Raw genomic sequence first — 12,678 nt, forward strand, 5'->3', positions numbered from 1 at the left:
CATTTTAAATGGAAAAAAAGACAAATACACTTGTAACAATATGATTTTTTTGCAGTGACATTTTTACTGAATTAAACATAATAAAAAGTATTTTTTTCCCTTTAATTCAGTGAATGTCATTTAGAGGTATTTTTAAAAGATGATTTTGTCCTCTTTACTGTTAGCAAGCATGTTTAATACAACCTTTTAAGTCGGGGCACAAGCTGAATAGTTGGCTTAGAACTAATGATTAATCATTGCAATAATCGCCCGAATAGTCGAATAATCATTAGATTAGTCAATTATCAAAATAATCGTTAGTCGCAGCCCTACACCGCCACCTCTGAGGGTCCAGGCTTAGACATATTCAGCCAGCACATACATCCACCTATCTAGCTATCTTCATTGTTTTGAGTGACTGAAAACATCCCCACTTTTTGTGAGCTATACAGCTAAGTCAGTCACACATCATGACTCTCTCCTCTTTTCAAATCCACACTCTCTTTTTATTCCTTTCCTGTCGACTCTTGCTACCCAAATCCAAATCGGATACAGGTGAGTTCAATCAAGTTGAAGTCAAATTAACTGAATATTTTGGAAATGAACTTTTGGAAGGTTAATATTTATTATTGAATTTCTAATAATAAAATTAAATATTCAATGCTTAAAAATACAACTTTGTTAAAATTCTGCCTCCCAAAATGCAAGCACTGTAAATGCAACGCATTTAAATGCAAGCACTGATAATACAATGCATTTATTTTTTCAATTAGAGCAATTCAACATGCTTTTATGCTTCAAAGACTTTAGTCATAATTTTAGCTCCATAGGTCTCAGATTCACTGGAGTCCGTGTCGCTGAAAATAAACAACAGCACCAATCTGGTATCAGAAACCACCTCCATCTGTCCTGATAATGCAGTATCTGATTTGATAGCAACTAGACGCATGTAATTACACCTGGCGAGCATGTATTCAGATTGATTAACAGTTTAAGGCTGTTGGTCGTTCATTTGGTAAATTAAATAACAAATAAACAAGTGCCTCGTCATTGAAAGTTTACGTTAAACTCTTAAGCTAGTTATCTTTGCGCGTGCAGCTAGCTCTGTTCTCTTTCCTGAGCTTTGAAAGAGTCCTTTCTTGCATGTATAATATCTAGAAAAATTATAAACTGCAAGAAACGAATATAAATCTACACCACCCTTGTGCTCAGCGTTTTGACGGTTATCTTCTGTGATCAGTATACGGCAGCGCCATCCTCTGCTATGGCAACTTGAACTGACCGCCTAAGAGAAGGCAGCAAACACAATGCATCATGGGAGGTGTAGTTTTTGTCACCCGGGCCGTACCTGCCACATTTTTCTTTTTATATTATATTATATTACATTACATTATATTATATTATATTACACATGGAAACTCCAGGCTGACAATTAAAAATAATAATAAGTTACTTAAGACTAGACTTAAACTGAAGAATTTAACTTTAAATAAGAGACCAATAAGCATGTTTTGTATCATGTCAATATCATATTATATTGAATTGTATTATGTTAACATACTGTATATAAGCGAATCGCCACAATATTACTATATTATATTATATTATATATTTTATAGCGTAACACTGTTATTGCTGTTATGTTGCTATAGTTGTTATGAGTCTCAAAGAGTCTGCTATATTTCTGACCATTTATTTTAATAATTATATAATAATTATTTTAATAATTATATAATAGTTTATCTGTTATGTATTTTATTGATATTTATTTTTTAAATGTAATTTATTAGATTTAAGAAATGTAAGATTAAACTTTTGATTACTTTGACTTGATTGAATGTTTAGGCTATGCTGTCATCGCAATGCCGGAAATGCAAATGGGGTGTATCCTGCAGATTTTATTTATTTATTTATTTATCAACATGATTTATTATAATTATTTATTTTTATATATTATGACATATTTCTTAAATGTGGTGCTCACTGCTCTTTATTAGTACTGTAGTCTAGGGCATACGCAGGCATACGCCGTATGCCCACCTATCTTAGGATCTTAGGATTTTGCATTTGCCCACCTAAAAAAGTGATTATACGTATGGCCGCCAGAACAACGAGTAGTCTTTTGACCCGTTACTTTCAATCTACTAACGAGATGGGTCAGCACCGTTAAGTGAATTGTTTTTATTTTATTTTAAAAAGTGTACAGATATTCTCTCAAAACGCGCACGGAGTTGCGGGAGCACAACTGATGGCACTGGCAAGACAGACAGTCCGACTAAACTAAACTAATCTACCAATCAGAACCTTCATTTCAGACACGATTGGATATTTGCTAACCAATAATATTTTCCGTTTCAGCAAGGGGCGGGACATGTCCAGCAAGCGTCCCTGGTGTAATTTACGCTGTAAATTTATTTCCCTGCTAAACGTAAATACATACATTTAAATTTAACGTATGCTATTAAACTGTGTAAATACTGCATGTTTTTGCACAAGTGTTCGTTTTTGATGCCGATTCTGGACAACTGTAATTATATCAAATGTCTTTTTAGTACATTATAGTACACAAATAAAACAAATAACCATTAATTTTTATGTAGGCTATATACACTGATCAGCCACAACATTAAAACCACTGACAGGTGAAGTGAATAACATTTATTATCTCGTTAAAATGGCATCTGTCGAGAGGTGGGATATATTAGGCAGCAAGTGAACAGTCAGTTCTTGAATTTCATGTGTTGGAAGCAGGAAAAATGGGCAAGTGTAAGGATCTGAGCAACTTTGACAAGAGCCAAATTGTGATGGCTAGACGACTGGGTCAGAGCATCTCCAAAACGGCAGGTCTTGTGGAGTGTTCCCGGTATGTAATGGTTAGTACTAACCAAAATTGGTCCAAGGAAGGACAACCAGTGATCCGGTGACATGGTCATGGACGCCCACAGCTCACTGATGTGCGTGGGGAGCGAAGGCTAGCCTGTCTGGTCCGATCTCACAGAAGAGCTACTGTAGCACAAATTGCTGAAAAACTTAATGCTGGCCATGATAGAAAGGTGTCGGAACACACAGAGTATCCACAGACCGGTCAGAGTGCCCATACTGACCCCTGTCCACCGATGAAAGCGCCTACAATGGGCATGTGAGTGTCAGAACTGGACCATGGAGCAATGGAAGAAGGTGGCCTGGTCTGATCAATCACATTTTCTTTTAGATCATGTGGACAGATGGGTGCGTGTGCATCATTTACCTGGGGAAGAGATGGCAGCAGGATGCACCATGGGAAGAAGTCAGGCTGGCGGAGGCAGTGTGATGCTCTGGGCAATGTTCTGCTGGGAAACCTTGGGTCCTGGCATTTATGTGGATGTTACTTTGACACGTACCTCCTACCTAAAGATTGTTGCAGACCACGTACACCCCTTCATGGCAATGGTATCCCCTGATGGCAATGGCCTCTTTGAGCAGAATAAGGTGCCCTGCCACACTGCAAAAATTGTTCAGGAATGGTTTGAGGAACATGACAAAGAGTTCAAGGTGTTGACTTGGCCTCCAAATTCCCCAGATCTCAGTCCGACTGAGCATCTATGGGGTGTGCTAGACAAACAAGTCCGATCCATGGAGGCCCCACCTCGCAACTTACAGGACTTAAAGGATCTGCTGCTAACGTCTTGGTGCCAGATACCACAGGACACCTTCAAGGTGGTCACACACCAGATTAGAAGCGCACAGGCATGACACGGCACAGGTACAGGTATCCAACACTGGGCATGTCGCTTCGGTTCAGGTTGCAGACACACAAATGTTACCAAGGTTTTCCCTTGTTCAAGATTGAAGAACACTAAAGTAAATAATCTATGTCCTTTGATAATGATTTGGGTTGAATTTAATGAAAAATATGCGAGTTGCGCTCCGTGGCACGGCAGAAATGTGAGCAGCCTCCAGAGTCGTAGCTGGGCGCCGCCGACAGACGCCGAGTGGTGGCGGCAGTGTGCATACCTTCATTGAAAACGGTTGTTTCTAATTTTAGAACGCGCCATGTCTTCCGCGCTGACGGGTCAGAGCTGTTTTGGCGGCACAAGGGAGACCTACAACATATTAGGCAGGTGGTTTTAATGTTGTATGGTAATATAGATAACGTGTTAACGTGAACATCACTATACTCATATTAGCTACAATGCTTAACAGTTTATTGCCTATTATGTTTATTAGTTAGAGTAATTATAAAGTATTAACAATTTTCATAGTAGCCTAATGAAAGAAACATTAATGAAACCAATTAATTTAAATACGCATTTAATATCAAGTTACCTTACCGTGGTTCTTACTGCACTGTACACCATGCCAGCAAGAAACTTACCCTGATATACATTTTCATGTTCTTGTGGGACTATAATTACAACAGCCAATATTCTTATTCTTATTATTATTGGGGTGGGGTGGGGGGGGGGGGGGAGGTATTTCTTACACATTTTACATATGTACTGTATATAAATGTAAAACTATTAATTTTAGAGACTGAGAGCATGTTTTGTTTTATTTAATTGTATTTATTTATTTATCTTCAGACACTAGCCTACTACACCACTACTCTTTATGTATTATGCAAATAAAAATGGTGTGTTGTTCTTCCGTTATACAGATTTGACAAAACTGTTTTTATGTCAAGTAGAACTATTTAGTTCCCATAGCAACCGCAAGAGCGCCTCAGTCCCCCACCTCACTTAAGCAAGTTTGAGCCTCAAGAGTTCTCGTCAATGTTTGTGTCACTATTTGATGCTCCAGAACCAGCGGGGAGCCAATAGTCTGGTCCAGTTTCTGTGCGGTGGATGAAGAGAGATTTATTGTTTAAATCATGGCGACACGTGCGCTGTTAGTGCTGATGCTGTCACCTGTGTGTGTGATCGGACAGCTTATTTCATGCCCTCATGGCTGTGAGTGTTCCCAGTGGAAAGCTTTCTCTGTCTCATGCATGGACGTAGATGTTATTCCCACTTTTCCCGCAAAGACAGAAGTATTGTAAGTATTCATTTTTTATTATCAGCTATAACACACGATTTTAAATATGTTTTTGTGTGTGTGTAATTTGGGCAGTTTAGAAGATTAAATTCAAAGTGTTAATTACATAATATCAGTGTACTAGTTTGTAATACCTTTCATTAAGCCTCATGTTGGGATCTCAGAGACTATTTTAATAACTTGTAAAATAGGCTATAGATAAAATCCAAGTTTCAGGTTGATACTTAATGACTGTTTCCTTTCCTAAACAAAATTCCGCTGGGGGTCAAAATTACCCAAAATGAAACAACTTAATTAGAAAGGATACCTGTCACATCCATGAAAAGTGCCTATTTTGTGAGACAACAGAGTGTAAAAGCTTCAGTAAAATCTTCGTACTTGGATTTGATTTAGTCAGAGGAACTTATTACATAAAAGAATGTGAAGGGAAAATAAAATGTTTATTTAGAAATGACTAAAATTATTTCTGCATAACATAAAAACATAAATTCTGTTTCAACAACATGAGGGTTAACAAGATTGATACACATTAGATTATAATGGTTAACATGTCTGTATTCACATAGGCCTAATGATTCTCATATGGGCTATTTTAATGAACATAAACAACAAAACTGTTAAAGATTAGGCTATATGGTAACATTTTACAATTTGGTTGTAATTGTTATCATTAGGTAATGCAAGAGTTAACATAAACTAACATAAAAAATGTTTTTTTTAAAAAAAACATTAATGCATTATGAACTAACACGAATTAACAATGAACCATAGTATACTTATAAATTAACATTAACCAAGATTATTAACTGCTGTAAAAAATATTGTTCATTGCTAGTTTATGATACCTAATGCATTAAGTAATGTTAAACATATAAAACCTTACTGTAAAGTGTTACTGGCTGGGCAAAAATGATTTAGCCTAATAATAAAAGTCATGAAATAATTGTAACAAGTACAGTTAAATTATCTTTAAACGTCATTCTAAGATTCTAAAATGTGGAATATGGAAATATCCATATCTGCTTTAAAAACATCACACATTATTTGTTAGATACAAAATCAAGAGAGGTGTATGATATCAGTTTATTCTCTGGATAGGAGAGACACAAGAAAGGATCTTGATTACTTCCACACGGACTTAAGACACACAGGATGTACCTAAAACAAAACACGCTCAGAGCTGTTTATTTCTTTTTCCAACTTTAACCTCTGATGCTTGAATTACTAAATCACAAAGGAATATAATCATTAACCAGAATATATTCATTGCCAATCTTTTCTCAATTTTACCTAATGTATAATACATTATAACCTCTCATTATTACCAATAAAAATGATATGCAATATAAGAGACTGTGTCAGTATCTGAGGTGTTTGAAGTAATAAAGAAAGGCTGCGTGTGCATACACAACGTTCCAATCACCACATACACAACCCCCACATACCACACACACATCCACACACTCTCACACACTCACGCTCATGCACATGTGCATATTGTGTGTCAATATAGTACATCCCTATTGCTCCCTGTTCTACAAAATATAAGCATTACAGGTTACAAAAAGACTTACATTAAGCATAATATTGTTGAATTGAAATATCTTGACGTGAAAGTTGCATCTTTGTTGTTTTAGAAATAGTCACAGTACTGCTAAACTGAAATTTCAATAGAAATGCACAACTAAAAAAAAATAAATAAATAAATTATATATATATGTAAACCCTAATTAAATCATACAAATTAGAACTTTCTTTTGAGTTTCCGAAACAAACAACTTTTAAGTAACCTGAATTGTTTAATGTTTTGAATTTAATGACCTTCTCTCTTTAAATTCACAGGAACTTAAATTTAACTGAAACTGGGAAGGGGATTTTTATTTCCAAGCATGCTTTACGTGGCACTCGACAGGGAGAGTAAATGTTAAAATTAAGTGTTATATAGTTTGTCTTTGTGCAAGATGAAAAGTTTCTGTCATTTTAAAGTTTTTGGGGAGTTACCATTATCGTAAATAATGGAGCTTGAGATTAGGTTGAGGACAGGTACACTATTAGATCGTTCTACAGAATATTGATATACTTGTTGAGCAATTGCTATGCTAATCATAACATGGTTTATCCAATTAGCATGCATTCAGCATTCTAACATTCATTGTACTAGCTTGTTCTAGCTAGTACTAGCTAGTTCCCTCTACTTGACATATTTAAGTTGTGTCTACATGGTAATTATAAGTTCAGCCAAAGAGTTACATTTAAAGTTAAGTACCATTAAAATTCATGAGTTAGCTTATTCAATATTTCAAGTTAAGAAAAAAATCAACATGCATGAGTAGTTCAAAATCTGACAGTTCTGCTTACTTAAACTTGTAATTTATTAACTTAAAAATACTGATATAACTGATTACCTCAATTCGTTTGAGTTCTGCTAACTTATTCGGTATATATATATATATATATATATATATATAAATATATATAAGCTACACTTTAATGCATGATGTTCACTACAGTGGACAGATGTTATGGAAAGTTAAATACAACAAATACATTTCTGTATATGTAATAGCTGTATAACATCTGAATAAAAGTGTACCTAAGATCTTTTATATTGAAAAATATATACACTGGCGACCAAAAGTTTGGAATAATGTACAGATTTTGCTGTTTCGGAAGGAAATTGGTACTTTAATTCACCAAAGTGGCATTTAACTGATCACAAAGTATAGCCAGGACATTACTGATGTAAAAAAAACAGTACCATCACTATTTGAAAAAAAGTCATTTTTGATCAAATCTAGACGGCAGCCATCACTCTAAATTTGGTACTAATTTGGTACTAGAAAATCACTTAAAGATATTTGGTTCGTTAAATGAAGCTTAACATTGTCTTTGTGTTTGTTTTTGAGTTGCCACAGTATGCATTAGACTGGCATGTCTTAAGGTCAATATTAGGTCAAAAATAGCAACAAAAAAAAATAAACAGCTTTCTCTTGAAACTCGTCAGTCAATCATTGTTTTGAGGAATGAAGGCTATACAATGCTTGAAATTGCCAAAAAACTGAAGATTTCACACAAAGGTGTACACTACAGTCTTCAAAGACAAAGGACAACTGGTTCTAACAAGGACAGAAAGAGATGTGGAAGGCCAGATGTACAACTAAACAAGAGGATAAGTACATCAGAGTCTCTAGTTTGAGAAATAGACGCCTCACATGTCCTCAGCTGACAGCTTCATTGAATTCTACCCGCTCAACACCAGTTTCATGTACAACAGTAAAGAGAAGATTCAGGGGTGCAGGCCTTATGGGAAGAATTGCAAAGAAAAAGCCACTTTTGAAACAGAAAATCAAAAAGAAAAGGTAAGAGTGGGAAAAGAAACAGACATTGGACAACCGATAATCGGAAAAGAGTGTTATGGATCTTAACCCCATTGAGCTTTTGTGGGATCAGCTAGACTGTAAGGTGTGTGAGAAGTGCCCGACAAGACAGCCACATCTATGGCAAGTGCTACAGGAAGCGTGGGGTGAAATGTCACCTGAGTATCTGGACAAACTGACAGCTAGAATGCCAAGGATCTGCAAAGCTGTCACTGCTGCATGTGGAGGATTTTTTGATGAGAACTCTTTGAAGTAGCTTAAGTTCTGAAAAAAAAAAAAAAAATCAAATTGTAATAGTAATTTTTCATGTTATTAATGTCCTGACTATACATTGTGATCAGTTGAATACCACTTTGGTGAATAAAAGTATCAATGTCTTTCCAAAGGAGCAAAATCTGTACAATATTCCAAACTTTTGGCCACCAGTGTACTTCCTATCTGTCAGGATCTCCTTGAATAAAAAATACAAGTCAGCTGTGTGTGCTAAATAAAAAACAAAACATTCCCAACCATTTTGATGATGAACAGACCGAAAATATGAAACTACTGTTGTCCACAGTCAGACAACAGTATTATGTCTAGAGCTGAAAAATATTCAAATTAAACAGGTGTTCGAATTGTGTCAGAACTCTTGGTGGTTCCCTTAAATCTGATTAAAAAAACAATTAACAGAATAATTTGATATATTGATCAAAATTAGTCATTTTGATATTCTAATGAATTGAAAGAGGAGAGTTAGGCTTCATAATAGATAAGAAAAAAAAATATTTTTTATAGTGGCCATCGTGAATGAGATGCATAGTGTATTGTAGAGCTACTGTATAAATAAGACGTAACTCTATGATAATAATCATAATGGTAGATTACTTACTGTAATTTGGTTTTGATTACAGTAATGAGGAATGTAATCTATTGGATTACATTTTAGAGTTAAGCATTTGAGTAGGATAAGCTTGTACATTTTGACTAAATGTTGCTTAAATTAATTAAAGAAAATGTACTTAAAGGACCAAAATATGACAAATGATATGATGTTTGTGTGTGTGTTTTACTCACTGTTTGTCTGTTTCTGAGTGAAATAAAAAAGGCACTTAAAATGTTCTTACTCTGGCAATTTTGGCATTACAAACAGCATCCATGTGTAGTAACAGATCGGACCAGTTATATTTGTGAATCAACGTCACACAAAAAAAATACATTCTTAAAAGTTGTCACAAAAGCAACTCATGAAACTAAGGGTGCTTTCACACCAGCACTTTTAGTGCGCACCCAGGTTCTAATTACTTAAAAGTTCTGTTCATTTGGATGATGTGAACACTCGGGTGCACACATGTGAACTGCACCCGTGTCCGCTTTAAAAGGTGGTCTGGTGTACGGTTCATGTGAACTCCAGTACAGTTCGCTGCTGATATGAACGCAATCGTACCAAATCGTGGAAGTGAACCGCTTGTGATGACATGTAATTTGCATCTTTGCAGGCTCTCGATCGCAATTCTAATGGTATAATCTGCTTGTGGACAAATAAATCACCTCCAGAGAGCAGCTCACATTCTTCGCATCTCTTGCAACGCATCCGCGGGCTCAGGGCAGACAAACAGTAACATTCATCATTGCACAATCAATGCATCCGTGGCAGACAAACACAAGTTTCGTTCTGTGTATGTAAAGTTTTGGTGGTACTTTTGGTACTTTATTAACACAGCAAAGCTCATGTCTTCTTGAGTTGTTGTCTACTTACAGTGGTAAACAACTGCTGTTTGTACTCACATTGATGACGCAGTCGGACCGTGGTTCAGACGGAAATAATATGATGTGAAGAGAGACCAGTGGGGGCAAGGGGAGAGAGGAGGAATCGAACTCTGGGTCGGTCTAAGCAATCAAACCAAATGTAAAAACACCCCAAATCTAACTTTACCGCACCTATGCAATCAGTTCAGCATTTCTGTGTGGAATGGTGTTATGTTAGATAAATACTACATTCATATTAACTGCATGCATTAATTAACCTAGCGACTGTTCAGTGTTAGGATAAACGATTATTTAAAGTTAGTGTGGCGAGCAGGGTGGGGCCGAGCGTTGTCTGGGCAGAGCGAGGCCGGGAAGATAGTGGTGAATGAGTTCCACCTGTGTGCCACACTGGTCTCGCGTTCCAGTGAGGGCTGGTGGGAGTATTTGAGGAGAGGAGACAGCAGCAGACGGAGAGAGGTGCTTTTCGATGTAGTTGTGTGTGACGTTATGTTGAACATGTCTGCTGAAAAGCAGCACATGCGTTGAATGTTACGGCTGAAAAGCCTTATTGTGTGACACTGAAAAGTGAATGTACAATAAATGTCTACGTGTTGTGTCAAGCCGGTCTCAGCTTCCTCCTTTGCCATCCTTGAATTCGTTACACTGGTGCCGAAACCCTGGAAGGAGAAAGGATGCACCGTCAAGGAGTCCTCGCCGCTGACTGAGGATCGCGACGCCGAGGGAGTGCTCGATCCGGTGGTGCTGGAGCACTGCATCAACCGGCAACCAAAAGGGATGGCTGAGGGGTCCAGTGCCATCGCCTGGCGTTGCGAATGGAAGCAGTACAGTGGGCTGAGGGCCAGTCGACAGCATGTCCGGGGCCGGTGAGCCCATCTCTCTCTCCTCTCTCTGCTTTCTCCTCTCTCTCTCTCAGTTCTCCCCCACCTTTCCCTCATCCTGTTCCCACTGCCAGGCACGTGCGGGTTGGACCCGGAGACCATCCTGATGTGCCAATGCTCCCTCCCTAGAAATGGGGGGGGTAGGTCACAGGCCGGAGAATTCCCCGACCTGAGTTTGGCGATGGGGGTACGTGGCGAGCAGTGTGGGGCCGAGCGGTGTTTGGGCAGAGCGAGGCCGGGAAGGTAGTGGTGAATCAGTTCCACCTGTGTGCCACACCGGTCTCGCGTTCCAGTGAGGGGTGGTGGGAGTATTTGAGGAGAGGAGACAGCAGCAGACGGAGAGAGATGCTTTTCGATGTAGTTGTGTGTGACGTTATCTTGAACATGTCTGCTGAAAAGCAGCACATGTGTTGAATGTTACAGCTGAAAAGCCTTATTTTGTGACACTGAAAAGTGAATGTACAATAAATGTCTACATGTTGTGTCAAACTAGTCCCAGCTTCCTCCTTTGCCATCCTTGAATTCGTTACACTGGTGCCGAAACCCGGGAAGGAGGAAGGATGCGCTGTCAAGAAGTCCTCGCTGCTGACTGAGGATTGCGACGCCGAGGGAGTGCTCGATCCGGTGGCGCTGGAGTACTGCATCAACCGGCAACCAAAAGGGATGGCTGAGGGGTCCAGTGCCATCGCCTGGCGTTGCGAACGGAAGCAGTACAGTGGGCTGAGGGACAGTCGACAGCGTGTCCGGGGCCGGCGAGCCCATCTCTCTCTCCTCTCTCTTTCTCCTCTCTCTCTCTCAGTTCTCCCCCACCTTTCCCTCATCCTGTTCCCACTCCCAGGCACGTGCGGGTTGGACCCGGAGACCATCCTGATGCGCCAATGCTCCCTCCCTAGAAATGGGGGGGAGTAGGACACAGGCCGGAGAATTCCCCGATCTGAGTTTGGCGAGCAGTGTGGGGCAGAGCGAGGCCGGGAAGATAAGTGGTGAATGAGTTCCAGTGGGAGTATTTGAGGAGAGGAGACAGCAGCAAATAGAGAGAGAGAGACACATCGATGTGGTTGTGTGTAACGTTATGTTGAACGTGTCTGCTGAAAAGCAGCAGGTGCGTTGAATGTTTCAGTGGAAAAGCCTTATTTTGTGACTCTGAAAAATGTATGTACAATAAATGTCTACGTGTTGTGTCAAGCCGGTCCCAACTTCCTCCTTTGCCATCCTTGAATTCATTACAGTTAGTAAAGTAGATGTACCAGGAATCATAAATCAACGAATAATTCTATCTTACCAGGTGAGAATGTGTATCCACTCTGCCAGTGTTACTCTGTAAATTCCTTCAGAAAACAGTGCATGGCACACTTGGGCTTGTTTAGAATTTTCAAATGGAAAAAGTCAAAGAAAAATTTCAATTACTCATGAAAACTGGGACAGATAATGGACAATGTCGCACTGTGACAGGACAATAATTTGAGGACAATAATGAAAAAAAAAAAAATAATAATAATAATTACTTTGAGGAAACACCAAGGGACCACCCAAGTTAAATTTTTTTAGTCTTATAGGGTCTCTTAACTCTTATGGAGGGTGTGGGACCCCCCTAGCCCTTTCTCAGTTTGAACACTGTATTAAACTTCCATCGTGAACTCTGTTTTCCCAATATGGGCAATGGCTGATACTGATATCTAGAG

At 38.5% G+C, this 12,678-nt stretch overlaps 1 protein-coding gene across 1 annotated transcript in view; it reads left to right on the forward strand.

Moving 5' to 3' along the window:
- The first annotated feature begins 4,828 nt into the window (after nucleotides 1–4,828).
- Nucleotides 4,829–12,678, forward strand: part of LOC127410430 (thyrotropin receptor-like) — a 59,474-nt gene continuing 51,624 nt past the window's right edge. Inside the window, exon 1 of the mRNA XM_051645691.1 lies at nucleotides 4,829–4,992. Coding sequence (XP_051501651.1) covers nucleotides 4,829–4,992 — 164 coding nt within the window. The remainder of the gene's footprint in view (nucleotides 4,993–12,678) is intronic.

The sequence above is a fragment of the Myxocyprinus asiaticus genome, chromosome 19 (assembly GCF_019703515.2).
Source record: "Myxocyprinus asiaticus isolate MX2 ecotype Aquarium Trade chromosome 19, UBuf_Myxa_2, whole genome shotgun sequence".
NCBI classification, from domain to species: Eukaryota; Metazoa; Chordata; class Actinopteri; order Cypriniformes; family Catostomidae; genus Myxocyprinus; species Myxocyprinus asiaticus.